The sequence below is a fragment of the Sitophilus oryzae genome, unplaced genomic scaffold, assembly GCF_002938485.1.
Source record: "Sitophilus oryzae breed Bouriz unplaced genomic scaffold, Soryzae_2.0 scaffold_1146_pilon_pilon, whole genome shotgun sequence".
In the NCBI taxonomy this organism is placed as follows: domain Eukaryota; kingdom Metazoa; phylum Arthropoda; class Insecta; order Coleoptera; family Curculionidae; genus Sitophilus; species Sitophilus oryzae.
Window position 1 is genome coordinate 1,307,927 of NW_022145778.1, and position 18,229 is coordinate 1,326,155.

General features: G+C 32.9%; 1 protein-coding gene across 1 annotated transcript; it reads left to right on the forward strand.

Moving 5' to 3' along the window:
• The first annotated feature begins 427 nt into the window (after window positions 1-427).
• On the forward strand, window positions 428-17,657 carry LOC115887155 (tyrosine-protein phosphatase non-receptor type 14). The gene is made up of 10 exons (XM_030906501.1): window positions 428-548; window positions 613-973; window positions 1,055-1,223; window positions 1,284-1,525; window positions 1,836-2,049; window positions 4,045-5,520; window positions 10,037-10,255; window positions 10,411-10,593; window positions 13,045-13,371; window positions 16,242-17,657. Exons 2-10 carry the CDS (start codon window positions 621-623, stop codon window positions 16,368-16,370), a joined length of 3,312 nt encoding a protein of 1,103 aa, XP_030762361.1. The 5' UTR covers window positions 428-548; window positions 613-620; the 3' UTR covers window positions 16,371-17,657.
• The last annotated feature ends 572 nt before the right edge of the window (window positions 17,658-18,229 follow it).

Sequence of the window (18,229 nt, forward strand, 5' to 3'; positions counted from 1 at the left end):
AACTTCTTTGACAAAAAAGTTTCAGTTTCAATTTTAAGTTTTCTAATTAAATTAAGCGCTAAAAACATTCTATTAAAGAACATACCATAACAAAGAATAATCAAATACAATGAAAATGAAAATTACAGCTATTAAAATTAATAGATCAACTTTTATATTATAGTTATCAGTTTATATTAATTTTTGTAGTATATACTAACGGATTTTATAAAAGTATAGTAGAGACAAAAATAAACGAATAAATACAGAAATTCAAATTAAACTGCACCTAGAAATTCAAAGCAGAACAAAGCATATTTTAATGTGATTTTTATACCCGCAAAACTATGCAACTTATTATACAGAAAAACCTTTTTCTAGTAAGCGACACCTGTACAAAATTGTTTAAACACAATTGGAATTCGACAGGTGTCAATTTTATGTCAAGTGTTAAAATTCATTTGGCACCGTTCCAGAATTTTTTTTAAATATTTTGATTTTTTTATAGATTTTCTATATGTGTGTCGAGTGAGTGTTGTTTTTAAATACGCTTGTATACATCTGAAAAAGTAATAAATACGTTTTAATTAAATTACCTTAATAAATCATTTTAATAACATTTATTATTTGTAGTGACATAAATGAAGATGCCTTTTAAACTAAAATTAAAAAAATCCAGGCAATATAGTGTTGTTTCCAAAAGTTTGTTTGTTATATCCGTCGAAATACTAGACGGTACAAACATAGAATGTACGCTTTCTTCAGAGAGCACTGGACAAGATTGTCTCGATGTAGTGTGTCAGAAACTAAGCTTAAATCAGCCCAAATTTTTTGGCTTGCAATATATTAGCAGCAGTAATAACTCGAGCTGGTTGGAATTGGATAGGCCTATTAAGAGACAGCTTGATAAATATTCTAGATCTTTACTAGTTTATTTACGTGTTATGTATTATGTTGTATCAGGTGTGAGACTTATTACAGACGAAGTGACTAGGTAGGTGTGTTAATTACGTAAATTTATGCTATGTTTATCTTCTATTATGAATTCAAAAATAACAAACAATAATTATTTTAGATATCATTACTTCTTGCAATTGAAACAAGATGTTATTGAAGGAAAAGTGTTATGCACACCACAGCAAGCTATCGAACTGGCGAGTTATTCAATGCAGGCTGAATTTGGAAATTTTGATGCTGAAAGGCACACAGCCCTTTACTTGAAGGATTTTCAGTTATTCCCAAAGGTAATTTTGTATGAAAGTAAGAAATCAATAGTCTTATGTATAAATAATCATTAATTACAGAGATTTATTGATCCTGGTTTATTGGAGTCTCTAACAGAAGCTGCCAGTAGGCAGCATGCTGCTCTACAGAACTTACCACAAGGTACAGCCGAAGAATATTACATATGTTTGTGTCAAAAGCTGGAAGGCTATGGGCAAGAGGAATATACAGTTAAAAATAAAGAGGGAGGAGAAGTAGTTATAGCCATTGGATTAACAGGTGTATCGGTTGCTTATCCAGAGAGGGGACCAAAATATTTTGGGTCAGTGGTATTATGAATTATCGGGGAATGTAGTTTTTTCTCAGTTATTTTAGCTCAGGTATACTAACAAATTAATAGAAAAATATGACTTTTTAAAAAAAAAAGTAAACATATCAAATAATTTTATTTTAGTGTGGTCAAAATAAAACAGGATATTGTAATTAATAGTTTATATTTTACTAATGTTATTGTTATTGATATCATTAGGTTTCAAATTTCATGGTTATCTCCCTATTAGAGATAATGTATTTTAGTTTACAGTGACTCTCTGGATAGAACATTGTTTTAACTTGTATTTCTTGATTTTTAGATGGTCTGACATTAGTAATGTGATAAATCACAAAAAGGAGTTTGCAATTGAAACTGTGGGTGGAGCAGAGAAGGCAGAGTTTGTATTCACAGATACGGATACTGCTAAAAATGCCTGGAGATTTTGTGTTTTGCAACATATCTTTTACAGGCAATATGAAATGAATAATGAGGATGGAAACTCTAATAATAAATCTCCATTTCAATCTGTTGAGGTAATCTAATTATTATTCCTAATAATTTTATTCTTTAACATCTTCATTTTTAATCATGGATTTTAATAAAAAAAATCAACTTGTCTATAAACTTATAATAAATCGAAAAGTATCTGTAAAAGTTATAAAAACCTGTTCTATAAAGCTCTAAAAAATGATTCCTATATACAGTATGTCCCCAGATTGTCTTTACAAGAGGAAAAACTTTTTTTATTATTGGCATTTTGAGAAAAATGCATTCTTCATAAAAGTTTTTGCTTGTTCTAAAATGGTTAATCCCATTTACACTTTTCAAAATTTCCACACCGTTTTAGAGAAAATTAGAAAAAACATGAAAATATGGTTGAATTTTTTCTAAAAATAAAAAGACGTTTCTATGGTAATATAATTTCGATTTCATTCTTTGATTTTTACCAACAGCTGGTTTTTTATATAGAAAATTTTATATTATACAGGACGGTCCGAACTGTATTCCGGAAACTTCGGCAGCATATTCTGCAGATAAAAATAAGAAAAAAGTTCGTATAAATGTATGGAGATACAGGGTATAGAAGTTTTATTTTTATTTCGATTCTTTCCAGATAATTTCTGAAGTAACATCAATATTTGCATGAAAATTGGTGTCTGGAAATTTTTTGAAGTGAGAAATATGATTTTGATGTCAATATGACTCCTACTTGTAGAGGGCGCCACCTACATATTTTTAACTGGTTTGAAGAGTACCACAATTACGGTACACAATTACAGTATGTGTTAATACAAAACAAGTAAGGGTGTATTTCAAAAAAAACACCCCACACCACATACCAAAAAAAGATATAAAAAAGATTTCCTGCTTTCAAGTCGTGTTTCAAGCTCAAGCAACTTCCTGCATTTATTGTTACATTTATCAATATAACTTTTGTAAAAATAACAAAAATATTGCAAAGGAATAAATAAAACACAACATAAATAAACCAAAACATTTTATTAATAATAACACTTACTGAATTTTATACCTTAAAAGTTGGTTAATTAACTTTAATTTTAATTTTTGTAAACCAGTATCTTTTGACATTATCTCTCTGCGGTACTAAAATTTATTATTTACCTATCGTGTGCTGCTATTTTACACATACTCCAGTTTTTGGTACCATATAAGAGATGGTATTCGAACGTTATTTGTGGCTAATACAACTCTCTTGCCATAATCTCTGGCAAATTGTCTCTGGGCACTGAATGTTAACTGTAAACTATGGTCTGGGTTAACACTTAATTTTCCCGCACTTAATTTTAAAAAACACGAAACACATAATAACACAGTCCAAAATGCAAAATTATTATCATTTCAATTTGGCATAATTTCACACAAATATTAACCTATAATTTGGCAAGAGTTTGACAACTCTCAAAAATCTTAAGTCGAGTCATACGCATCGGCGTCCGTTTGTCGTTCATCGTTCCGTCAAACCAATAATATTGAAATACGATCTGTCATTTTTGAAATAAACCAATAAAACTGCTTAAAAAGAACAAGAGATGACGTCATGACGGATTTTATTGAGCATCAAATTGCGCAAGTTTGCCTCCATTTAACCGATCCTGTATATCTCTTACGGTTTCCGAAATCCCAATGATGAGCGTCGAATTCGAGCCAGCCTGTACAGACGAAAAGTTATTACTCTTCAAAACGGTTTAAATACATGTAGGTGGCGCCCCCTACAAATAGGAGTCATATTGACATCAAAATTAAATTTCCGTCCACGACACCAATTTTCGTCCAAATATTGAAGTTACTTCAGATATTATTTGGAAGAAATCGAAATAAAAATTAAATTTCTACACCCTGAAACTAAGCATTTTAGGACATACATTTATTTTAACTTTTTTACTTATTTTTATCTGAAGAATATGCTGCCGAAGTTTCCGGAATTCAGTTCGGGCCACCCTGTATATTTTAAACTTCTTATTTAAAAGGAACAGAGACAATTCAAATCTCAAAAATTATGTTCATAGGAGAAATTAAGACAAATTGACAGCTACGAAGACATGACCACTATGTCTCAACAGTGCGACAGAGTGGCATCATCCAATCCGAACCTTTCTCAAAGGGCACAGTCAACTTCCTGTTTAGACCTAAACAAATCATTCGACGTGGACCGAATGCGCAGTCTGTTGCCATCCTACCGCCCAGCGCCCGACTACGAGACCGCCATTCAGCAAAAATACCGAAATTCGTCGGGAGCCCTCTTGACCACGGAACCCCTGCGCAACACCCATCCTATTTTGTACAGTTCCCAACCGGAGATCCATCAAACCGACGCTTACGCCACACATTTAAGATACCCTGATGTTACTCATAATAATATAGACCAGAAGAATTTGCTGTACGGCTCGGGTTTCGCTCAGAACAGACACCTGGAACTGAATAATTTGGGTTTGATTCATCTGTACAAGCACCCGCCGCCTTATCCAGTGAACAAGATCGGTTCTAACTCGACTCCGGATCTCGCCAGAATATCGCACCCTGCAAAGCTGCCTAGCTATGTGTTTAACAACATGGTGAGCGGATCCAGTCCGGATTTGGTATCGGGGGGCAACGTATACCTTAAACACTACAATCAAGCTTACAGTCAGAATACGAATCCGGTTCATAGGTCTCAGAGTTACCTGCCCACGCAGCACGACGCCTACGAGAACCTGGCGCCGGTGTTTCGGCCTCAAGCCCTCATCGTAGAGAACCCTAACATTACCAAGCATATCAAGAAGGTGTATGATGAGCATGGTAACGTCATCTACTGTATGCCTGCGAATATGAAACAAATCTTGCAGGATAATCAGTTGGGTAATGCGGGATTTGTGGTTGCACCGCGTAATCAGAACAGTGTTGTGGCGAATTCTTCTGAGCCCATCTACGAAAACGTGCCCTTTACGTGGCAGAACGAGGGCGAGACTCGAAGCAGGACGCAGAGCATTCATTCCGCGCCGGAAATCAGCCAAGTCATCAATCGGTCTTTGGTTAATTCGATCCAATCCCAGATGCGACTGAACACAAAGAACGAGAACTTTTACGTAAACGTAGAACATAGCGAGGCTAAAAGTACTCCGAACGGATCTCATCAGCTTGAAGTACCAATGCCAGAAAACGTCCCCTCTAAACAACGGGAGGATGAATTAAGGAGCGCTGCGCAGGGTTCGCGCGTTGATATCAGTAAGGAGGAGAGTTCGTTTCTGGATAATAGCGGCAGCACCGTCATATCGAACTACACGGGGTCTAGTATGAATTCGAGCGCCGAGAGCGGCAACAAGGTGAAGAAGAAGCGGTGGGGTCTGCTGCTGAGCAAGGGAAAGACGGCGGAGAAGGTGAAGAGCGCCACCTTGGGGCGGGAGAAGAAGAAGCAGGAGAAGGGGCAGGCGGAGACGAAGCACCGCTGGTCGACGGGCGGGCCCAAGTTCAATCCGCTGCCGCCGTCGATCGGTAAGGAAACCATGGTGAGTTAATATTTAAGAATAAGAGATGGTTGATACTATATACAGTATTAAAATGATTTTTTAAAATGTGTAGATGTGTGATTTAGAATTGTATAATGCTCGAGAATTTATTTTTGGGACGTTCCTGAGAACGAACGATAATGAACGAGCATATATTATGTCGAGTACTTATAATAGAAAATATCTTGCAAAATTAATCATTTTTTTTTAAATTTTATTCTTAAGTTTGAAAATTAAAAAAAATTATTTTTTAAAAAAAAAATGAGAGCCGCCGGATTTTTTCTGTATTTGCATCCCTTTTATTGCCTTAACCATAGAGTAAACCCGTAACTACGATAATATCTGAGATTAAGAACACAGACCACAAACATTTAGATTGGCAACTCTCGTCATTTATCGAGAACGCGTTTTACAGCGCTCGGTGAGTTGAAGACATACTAAATCTTAATTTTTCCCGCCAGGTGCTGGGAATTTAAAATTGAATTGCATTATTGCTTTTTTACCAAACGTGAAAGAATTAATACTGTTTTTTTTTGTTAGTTTTCTGTAAAATATAACTTTTATTTTACAGAAAACTAAAAAAAAACAGTATTAATTCTTTCACGTTTAGAAAAAAAGCAACATGTATACAGGGTGGCGCACCTCATTCGCCTCGGTTGATTATACGAAAACGGAAAGATGTAGAAACAAAATATTTTATGGGTATATGTGGGTAGGTAATGTGCACAATTTAAAATTATTTTGAAATGTACAAGGTGTTTCAGAACTAAGATCCGTACCAAAGTTATATTTTTTCTTATGGAACACCCGGTATTTTATTTCATTTTTGGATTCTTGGGCCCCAAAAAAGGTATTTATTATAAGGGTTAAATATGTTTAAAATCTGTGGTTTTTGAGATATTTGAAGATATTTAAATTTGCACGCTACAATAGAATATATTATTAACACCCTGTACATTACTTTTCAGAATTAATTCTTGTGCTGAGTTTAAAGGTAGAGAAATAAACTTTACAGAAAAATGTTATTCTTTCCTTAAATGTATACAGGGGCATAAAAAAATTGCTGGTCTATTTTACATATTTATTTTACATAAAAACTTCGTTATCTCAAATGCAACACTATGTATATTTTTAAATAAGTCGAAGCAGATTTAAATACTCTTTCAAGCTATATTAGGGTTTCCTATACCTATCTGGCTCAGATTTTGAATAAAAAGCGATTTTTCATTTTACATTATAATATAAACAATATTTATCAACAAAAGCAATAAAAACATTAAACTTTATAAAGGGACTTGTTTAATTTTATTTAAGGCTTTTATGTTTTACTTTATTTTTTTAAAATACTTCAAATGCAAGTTTTTTAGAGGATCTCCTGGACTTGCATAACCCTAAAAAATACTACATATACGAATTTTTAAACGGGTCAAAAACATAAATACACTTACCTCTTTATCTATTGGCATACTATGCAAAATCGACGATCTACTAGGGGATTTACAGCCCAACACACAGCAATATAACACCATTTTTAAAAAAGTCAACACAATAACACTTCGTAACAATTACAAAAATTTAGATCAAAGCACGAACAAGCCCAAAGGACGACGGGGATAGACTGAAGATTTTTAAAATTCAGCCGGTCGCCCCTCTTTTGACCAGGTACCAATCATAAAACAGAAAAATTCTTATTGGCTGTCGCTTTCTCCCGCCAGGCGACACTAGCGCACGGTGTCTTGAAGTCGTACTAATTTCGTGGTTTGACGTTTCGTGGAGAGTGCGCAGGGCCTGATTAAGAAATTATACCCTGCGAAAATTTGCGGTGAACAGGCAGTTCTAAAACGTTTTCGAAAAATATACACGGAAATTTAAAAGAAAATGCTCAATTACAGTTGAGGGTTGGAACCTTTGTTTTTTAGCGAAAAACCTCATAGACGTGTTCCTGGTTCGAAATTTTTGACCTTGTTGAAAATATTTGCACTTAATTAAAACTTCAGTTTGAATTGAAAAATTATACAACTTCAGTTTATAATCATCTGCTGATGATGCTAACATGGTTAGCGAAACGCGCGTCCAGTGTAAAAGTAAAAGTGTTTTGGTGTATTGTGGTGATTTAGTGTTTTTATTTTGCAGAAAATGCTCGATTTTCAACATGTTTTTTTAGCGAAAAAAACCTCATAGACGTGTTCCTGGGGTCGAAATATACCACCTCTGAAAATATTTGCACTTATTTAAGACTCACCTTGTATATATTGCAGAGTAACTATCAGTACTCTACATACTGCGCTTTTCAAATTAAAACGGCAAATAAATTAAGATTATTAACTTCAGTTCCCCAGAGGACACATTATCGAAAATATTTATTAAAAAAGTGTACGCCACTGACTTTTGGCATTTTTTTAGATAAATATTTTTTTTTTATATAAGGCAACTAAAAATACAATTTTTTTTTGTATCATATGTATCAATATATGCAATTTGGTTTCGGAATGATGAGCTCAGTTTAATGAATTTAATTGTGTTTTGTACATCAATCTTAGTTTTTATTGTCACCTTTGTTTAGATATTTTTTTCATTGATATTATTTTCTGTTTAATTTTAAATATGGTGTATTGTGTTTTTTTTTGTGTTACCCACTCTATAATTGGCGTAAGCTATTGAGTGTTGTAGAATAAATAAATAAAATAAATAAATATGCGTATCTAGAACCTGTTTTGGAGATAAAAAATATCTAAAAAATTAAATTTCATTTTTCAATTAACTAGAATAGAGTAACATATTAAAATACTTGATAACATAATTACAATTAATCACATTAATGTTCAATGCTATAATACCTACAGTATAGCAAATTCAAAAAAAAAATATTTTTTAAAATTAAAAAACTTCTTAAAAAAAATATTTTTTTAAATGTTGTAACATTTTGTTGTTTCATATTTTTTGATGAGGAATCACGTGAAATTTGGCCGTGCATTTTTCGGGCATCATGTATTATATATACGTACAGGATGTATATTATACAGGAAATCCCCGACTTTCTAATTTGGGCGACACAAAACGGACTTTTTCGCGTGTATTATAAATATTATAAAGAAAATACTATTTTTATAACATTTTTATGCTACTTAGACTCAAAAATAAAGAATCGTTTTAAAAATGTAGAAAATGTTTATAGGAGACGTTCTAGTTCGTGCTTATATAGTCTATAAAATGAATAACTTTGAATTTTGACCGTTATTTTTTACCAACATGTCAAATATAAAATCCCTCTGTCAAAAAAGTTACTGATATTCTCTAAATTGAGTGCCTGAACGAATCAGATAGGTAACTCTTTTTACTTTCATGAAATAGAAAAGGAAAATAATAAAACAAGTGACAGTTCTTCCTCTTCTTGCAAAAATCAACACGAAATGTCATAATTGACAAAAGTAAAATGTCATCAGCTTTTGACACTTCTAAATATTAGACCAATGCCGCCGCCTATCGAATAGAACGAGTGATTTATGACGTCAGTGTTGTTTGATACTACGGATTATTAAATATGTTGTATTAGTTATGGAAAACATAATATTCCTCGTATAAATGGTTTGTATTTTAAAATGATATAGTTTACATGAAATATACATAATATACAGTTAATAAATACAATATAATATACTTAGATTAAGAAGATAATATATACCTATTTATAGTAATAAATACTTTGGCAAATAAATTATGAACCATACAAATGCAGCAAATGTTTTACAAATAATGTGGTACATAAGATAATGCGTAACATGTAAAATATATTTTAAATTTTGGGGTTTGAAAATCGATCTAATTTAACAAAAAACATTCAATATCTACTAATAGTGATGTATTATTATTTGCATTCACAACATTTATTTATATATTATAATGTTTACTGCAATTAATAAACTAATATAAACTTGTCAAAAGATGACCACATATTTTTTTAAATTATTATTCTTAACACAAAACTTTCTACACTGACTATGGAGTACGATTTCAGCCATATTTTTAAAACATTTGCTGCATTTGTATGGTTCATAGTTTATTTTGCCAAAGTATTTATTACTATAAATAGGTATATATATTGTATTTATTAACTCTATATTATGTATAAAAACTATTTCATTTTTAAAATACAAACCAATAATACGAGGAATAATTATGTTTTCCATGTATTCTACAACATATTTATTAATCCGTAGTATCTAACTAGCGTGACGTCATAAATCTCGCTCTGAGGCTGTTCTATTAGAGACGGCATTGTGTCAGCATGGCCGCAAGTTGCTAACCTAATAAAATTAACACTAGAAAAACCCGCGGGAACTGTCAAATTCAAAGTTATTCGTTTTACGGACTATACATGCTTATTTGTGCTCATTATAAGGGAACGTTCCCGCACAATGATCTTGAACTAAATGTTCGCGTACGTTCCCCTCTCACTAAGGGCTATTACTAAGGGTAATTATAATGTTTTTTTTTTGCATTTTTTGTATAATTTTAGTGCCAGTTGCTGGAAAACAAGCTAGCCGACAGCCAGATATTCTTCGAATTCGATACGATTCCCAAAAAGAAAGCGAACGCCGATTTTACCACCGCCTTATTACCTGAAAACGCAGCTTTCAATAGGTTTAAAGATGTGCTGCCTTATGAAGATAACAGATTAAGATTAACTCCGTCCAAAAGTAACCGTTTAGGTTATATCAACGCCTCTCATATTACGGTAAAGTAATAGTTTCTAATATAGATATGTAAAGAAAAGCATTTTTTTTAAATTATAAATTTATTGAATAACTGTATTTGTAATTTAAATCTTAAATTATTTTTTCTACCTTGAAATCTAAATTTTTAAAGTTTTTACGGTTTTGAAATTTGCAGGCTACAGTGGGCAGTAAACAAAGATTTTACATCGCTGCTCAGGGGCCAACGAAAAACACACTACCTTATTTTTGGCAATGCGTCTGGGAGGCTGAAGTATACTTAATGGTGCAACTGACTGATCCGTCCGAAGATATGAATTATCTACCTGATGCCGACGATCGATGTATTGACATCAATCCGGTAAATATTATCTACGCATCTTAATAAACAGTATACAGCGAAACTTGTCTACAGTTTGTCCAATAGATCAATGAAACAAGTTTAGCTTGGAAAGTGCCCATCAGAACAATGTAAATACTATTTGGCGCTATTCTTACAACGGCTTTTTCCGGAATTGTGTCGCCAAATATTATTTATCCTAATTTATTACTAGTTTTATTTAATTTTATAAATAAAATACAGTGTGTTGCTAATAAGCAACTTTAATTTATATAAGGACATGTATGAAATACCTACGTAAAATTGGAAAAACCAACGTTATGCCACGATGGTTTTTGCAGTTCACAGTTCACACAGCTTGTTAAGTTTTTAAAGCCACCTTTTCACAATTATCACGGGTTTGAGTAAGTAAAATTTAAATATTGACACGGATTTAATTTTGGTTCATAGATAAGATACTATATAATATAAAATAGATAGGAAACTTAATACATTTTGTCCGGACCGAGCGGTGGCGCCATCTGGTGGATCTAGTAACGAAATAAAATATAAATTTAAAATGGATGGTTTCTATTTTTTTCGGATTTTTCCATTTATTCAAGTAAATTGATTCAAGAAAGAACCAATTTACTCGAATAAATGGATTAAAGTTAAAATGACAAAAGGGATATATCAAAAACACAAAAAAAACTATAAGAAACCATCTTTATTGAACTGAATATAATAACAAAAACAATACAAAACATTATAATAGTAAAATCTATCTAGATCTATAACAATTAGGGCAACCTATTTTACAATTATTAATTAATAATCTTAAAGGAAGGGAAACTATCTTTGTTTATACTATGTAACACATATTAACACTTACTATTTGATCCTTCGGAAACATATGCATGTGGGTATCTTTTTGGTAATTCTTACAGCCAGTAACACAACACTTAAAAACCATTGTCTCCAGTTAAAAAATATGAAAAAACACAAGAACAGAGCCGTATAAAAACCAAAAACAAATTTAAAACACGATCTACGGATAACGGGCAAAATAAAATATAAATTGACAAGTGTTGACAGGTTAAATTTTACATTTGACGGTAAAAGCCAGGTAAAAACAGGTACAATTTTAAATTTTGTAAATTTTTTTTTGCTAATTGCGCCCCCTCGTGCGTCTACTACTGGACTATCGGCTACAACCTGTCACTTCCATAAGAGTTTCCTAGGCATGTTATGGTTATAATAATATAAAACTGAAAACGTATGAAAAAATTGTGCATAATCATTATTAGATACTTATTTTTTTAAAATCAAATTTCATTTTTTTTCAATTTGGAGTACGAAGTTGAATGTTTTGACTGCAAACTGATAATGTTGTTGGAAAATTTTCAAAACCATTGAGAGTCGAAATCCTTTGTAGACATTCTATGGTAGTTTCTAATTTTCTTCATCGTTAATTCTCATTTATTGGACAAAATTGTGATATTCTCCTTGCCGTTTTTTACTTTTTAAATATTTCACATGTTCCAATTATCCTATGTATTTTATTTTGTTGTGTTTTTATTAATAAGTATACAGCAATAGATCGTCTTGTACGGTAAAAACAAGTAGCTTCATCAATTACACAAAAATATACTTATAACATAGATAAATGAAACAAGTTTAGATCGGAAAGTGTCCATAAGGACAATGTAAACACTATTTGGCGCTATTCTTGCAACGGTCGCGACCCAAAGCTTTTGAAAATTTCGGAGCAGTTCGGCTTTTTCCGGAATTATATCGCCAAATATTATTTATTCAAATTTATTATTATTTTCTTTTAATTTTATAAATAAAATACAGTGTGTTGCATACAAGAAACTTTATTTTACAAAAGGACATGTATGAAATACCTATGAAACATTGGAAACCGACATTATACCACGATCTACGATGGTTTTTGCAGTTCACAGCACAGCTTTTTAAGTTTATAATGCCACTTTTTCACAATTATCACGGGTTTGAGTAAATAAAGCTTAAATTAAACTCACAATATAGCAATAATTACTTTGAAAATGGACGCTTTAAACACTTTTCGGAATATTTTCAATGAGAGCGGTTTATATTTTGAAAGATTTTATAATTTTTGAAGATTCTGACTTTGACAAGAGATATGGACAAGAGAAAATGATTTCTGTTTTTGTTTGCAGTTGTTCTTAGCAACCGCTATAGCAGCGCCAGATCGCGTACAACGGTCGCGACCCAAAATTTTGACGGGCATTCCAATCTAAATTTATTTCCTTTATCTATGACTTATAAAAATAAACCTGACAAGTGACATTTTCAACATGTGTTTAAAAACACAAATATCCCTAGAATTAATTGCGAATGCCCTTATTATATGAACTACGTAAATAAACGCCGGATTTAATCCGTGATAAAGTCATGCACCCCTATAGTATTGGACCACGCGCCTCCACTGATTGTAATCTTGTTTAGGATTTCCAAGTGTGGTGGGAGTTCTCCCAGAAGACCGGCTACTGCGTGACGAGCAAGATTCGTCTGTGCCACGTAGCTTCGAGGCGCTACCGCACCATTTGGCACCTACACTACTCGGAATGGGGCGAACAGGGCTGCCCCCACTCCGCCTCTCACTTCCTGGGCTTTCTCGAGGAGATGCAGAGCGTGCACCAGCACTCGATGGGCGAAATACCGCCGGGCCACAACAGGAATCCGCCCATATTAGTGCACTGTACTGCCGGAGTGGGTAGGACGGGTCTGACCATACTCAACGACATATTGCTGTATACCATAGATCACAACCAGGTAAATACTAATATTTATTAATCTAGTGTCGTTAAATTATATAGACCGGCACTAAAAAAGGACACTTGAAAATTTTCATTTATTTTAAAGTTTAATATACAGCGTCACTGATAAAGTCCGCATCATATGGAACTTTTTTTGAAATTTGACTGGGTGAAATTTGACTCAGGCGATAGTTTTTGTTTGATTTAGAATAAAAATGACATAAGAAAAATTTACTCTACCGGGTGCGTCTCAAAAGTAGCTCACCCCTATAATTTTTTTATTTTTTATAGAAAAAAAAAGGGATTGGGTATATTAATATATGACAGAAATTAGAATTAATTGCCGTCTTTAATTGTTTTTGGTCACTTCCTGTTTCACCGGAAATGACTACAACTTTTGATTTTTAAATGGCTCCCTCGGTATATTTCTACTTTATTCTATGGAAAATGGCACTCTGAATAGAATGACATATCATATGTCAACTTTTGACATATTCGTATATGGTTTATTTGATATTGTAATAACTTGAACTTATTTGAAATGTTCATAACGACAATTGACTCGAAATACCAAGTGTGTGGTACCAAATTATTTGTAAAAAAATACTTTTTCCAAATATATGCTAATGAGCCACCCTTATTCTATTTCAAAAAATTGAGATATGATTAAAAATACGATTTGGGCATCTTTCAACCGGTCAGGGGCGCTATTCTGTAGAATCGTCGTTATCGGTGAAGGTTATTAAAAGATAAGGTTGTCTCGTAACTTTTGGACCAATAGGAGCGAAGCGGAATAGCATCCCTCTGACGTAGATAGAACGTATAAAATCATAGATTGAAGAAAATGCAACCGACAAAGAGAGATAAATGGACAATACAATAAAGAAAACACACATCAAACAACTGAAAACTATTGACGCCATACACTATAAACAATAAAGTACACAATGAATATCGATTCGGAAATGCACTGTCGGACTGTGGGCAGTTTTTATCTCTTTATCTATGAGCGGTATCATTAATAATGGCGGATCGAGTTACGTGACAACCTTACCTTTTAATAACCTTGGGTATCGGTAAGTTACCGACAGCTATCGGTAGGTACGGCCAATGAGCGTCGGTCGTGTTAATTGTTGTTGTCATAGTTTTAGCAGTCATTAATAGGACATATAGCAAATTTGTATCGACGACTATCGGTATCTCTACCGTGGGGACGGTAGAGATGACAAGGACACGGGCAATGACAAGGACACGGTAGAGATACCGATCCTCGTGGTACAAATTTACGATATCTGTCATAGGGCCGATCGATAACTATGACAACAACAATTAACACATTTTTACTATATACAAACACGTATCGCGAGCTGTCTTAACTTACCGATACCGACGATTGTCGATGCCGTGTACAGAATAGCGCCCCAGGACAAGACACGAAAAATAATTTAAATTAATAATAAAACTTAGTGTTTTTAACACAGCCATGGCACTCTAGATTGGAAATTTAAAATACGATTTGTTTTTAAACGAAAATGTTAAAAGTTGACATATGATATGATATGTCATAGTATTCAGAGTATCTTTTTCTATTAGTAGAAATATACCGAGGGTGTCATTTAAAAATCAAAAGTTGTAGTAATTTCCGGTGAAACAGGAAGTAACCAAAAACAATTGAATATGTAATGTATGTCCTATACTAACATACCAAATCTAGTTTTTTATCTGAAAAAATAAAAAGTTATAGGGGTGAGCCACTTCCGAGAGGCACTATATATATTTTTATTGGTTAGCCATCGGGTATCTGTCAAATTTGACATTTAAAGTAATAAATGGCTAAAAACGGTTTTTTTGAAAAATAAAATAAATAATATGTCGGTAAATTTCGAAAAAAATTATTTGAAAAAGTTAATTCTTTTTTAATTTTACATAAATGTACCAATTTTCAGCCAACTAGATGAAACAATTTTTTTTCATAATGTTTAACGAGTAGCAGCCGACTGTCGTGATAGTGATAGGAACCTGTTTGCCATTCAAATATTTATCTGGTGCTCATATTTTTAGTTTAATGTTTCGAACAAATTAATGTTTTTTTATGAAAAGTTAAATTTTGTTGTAACAACATAGGGGCAATATCTAACCATACAATTCGATAAGTAGGTTATAAAAAATATATTTTGACATTTATTTAGTATTGTGCAAATAAGTTTGCAGCAATGTACAAATATGAATTTTATGATGCCATATCTATAAATGTGTGTACCTAATTCTTACTTTGCATCCTTTTTTGTCTAATTTTGACAACTAATTGTAATAATAACAACTTATTTTTTTTAAAAACTATTAGCATATTCAAGACATTTAACTGAACATATGACCGCTAAGTAAATATTTGACTATCATCGGGATCGGGACGGAACTTTAAATTTAATTAAAAATAAAACATTTTAAAGAAAAGATAATGTACAAGGTGTTCCATTAAAAAAATCTAGTCTAATTCACCCACTCACACTTTTTGGAGACACCCTGTACAGGGTGTCCCAGTTTGGTTGAAATCATACCGTGTCTCTGTTATTACTGAAGATAGAAGGGTGCGGTTTGCACAAACCTGTCCCATTTTTTTGTCCTACTGAAGATGACGTAAACAAAATTTTCATAGCCCTCTTCGTCTCTGAGCTCAGTTTAACAAAAAAGTGGGACAGGTTTGTGCAAACTGCATCCTTCTATCTTCACTAATAACGGATATACCGTATGAGTTCAACTAAAATGGGACTCCCTGCGCAAGTCCGAAAACGAAAAGTCCGAACTGAAATAAAAGTTCCTTGATGCAGAACCCTGTATATCTCCATATTTTTTCCATATATGATAAAAAACATTTATTTTCTTTAGGAAGTGTGCATTCCCGGAGTCGTGAGTCTACTGCGACAACAGAGGGCCTTCATGATACAGACTATTGCTCAGTATAAATTTGTTTATTCTCTACTAATTCAATATTTGAAACAGACAAGACTTATTTAATTTTAACAAGCGATTGAAACTAATTTATTTAATTTTATATTTAAAATTCAGTTGGGTAGAGTTTATGAGACCTAGGTGTTCCTTTGTCTAAATGCGAGTGGTTGATTTCAATTATTTTAAGTATTTTTTCTGGACAATTGCCATACTATCATAAGTTGAAATAATACAATTTAAAACGCTTATTTAAAAACAAATTAGATTAATCAGATATAAGTTTAAAAAGATTTCTATAAACTCATCTTATTTTTCAGTACTTCCTAATAAAAAAAATAGACTGTTCAGCCATAGTTCACCGTTACGTCATCATTATTTGTCAAATATGAGTATTAGGGTGTGTCTGAGATCAATTTGTATTGTTTGGAATATTTTAAGTACGTTACTATATTATTGTCCTTTGGACTGTTGAAATTCCTATTTCTAAAGCATCAGTAACTCGTTATATTATTTAAAAACGCTATCAGTTTGTATTTTACATAGAAATATTACACCTTTGCGAACTTACTTCGTATTCGAACTTACTTCATATACGGCGTCTACGGGCAAGAGTGTTCTACCAGCGCAGCGGCTCTTTCTCGAGAAAAATCATTTATAAGCTTAGCAATGAGGTCTTGGTCATTTTGGTTAAATCATTGGGGCATTTTTACAATAAAAAAGAGAATTTTATTAATAACATTTTACAGTCACAGGTTACCTTCATAGAAGTTAGTTATATTAAATTTATCCACTATACATTTAATCAGATAAGAATCAGTGGCCTGGATATAGTTTAGAGCCAGTCAACATCTTGGTCACTCTCAAATTGAGCTGGCGATTGCCTTGTAGTAGATCCATCATAAAACAAGACGAAGAAGAAGAATTTTGTTACCCTGGTTGTTAATAATCTAAATACAAAAGTACAGAATTGGATGTTACATGGCCGAATAGCCCTGGCAGCTCAGGCCGTTAAACTAAAATACTACTACTACTATTATACAGCAACAATCAAATTTTAATTTTGACATTGATCGATGTCCGTCAATAAAATGATAATCCCAAATGAAATGACAATTATTACTAAATGGAAATTTTGACATTGACCGATGTCCGTTAATAAAATTATAACCCGAAATCAAATGACAATGACAATAGGTTTAGGCTCACAGCGTGTTCCCAACATGTTTGTGACTTCTTCCAAACCGCTGTTAATGCGCAGGTCTCAAATAATGCAGTTTCTGATCGATTTCAAACTGTCTGTGCGAACAGCGAATCCCCTACTCTTCTTTTTTGATCTAATACCACTAATTTTAAGTCCTACGGCCTTACCCGTTCCTCCATCAGCTCTTCTAGGTCTGTGTCTGTATCTGAAAATTCGGATGCCTCAGATTCTTCGGAAGATTCAAAATCGCTCATTTCTTTTCTTCATTTTTTGAAGAAAGAAAAAACACTAAACAAACAAAAACAACACACGTTTTTTAGGTTAAGTTTACCAAGTAATGACGTCGGGTGGTAATACGCATGCGCCGGACTAAAGTGTCCGCGAACAGGTCTGACTGTCAGCTAACAATCAGAATTTTCTGTGTGAACAGCGTACTGTTGGTTGGAAACTAATCAAAAATTTCTGTGCGAACGCGTTTTACCCTATTGCGCATGACTATCTGTTGGAAATATGTTTCTTACAGCTGTGAGAACAAACCTAATTACTAAAAAGAATACGCAGTAATTTACGAAATGCCGTAACGACGTCACCAATCTCTTTCATCTGATTGGCAAGTGACTGAGAGAGTTCGACAATATATGACGTGGCGTTGAACTATGACTGAACATTCTGTAATTAATAGCTATATTACATACTATTTAAATAATAAATTGTCCTCGTATTA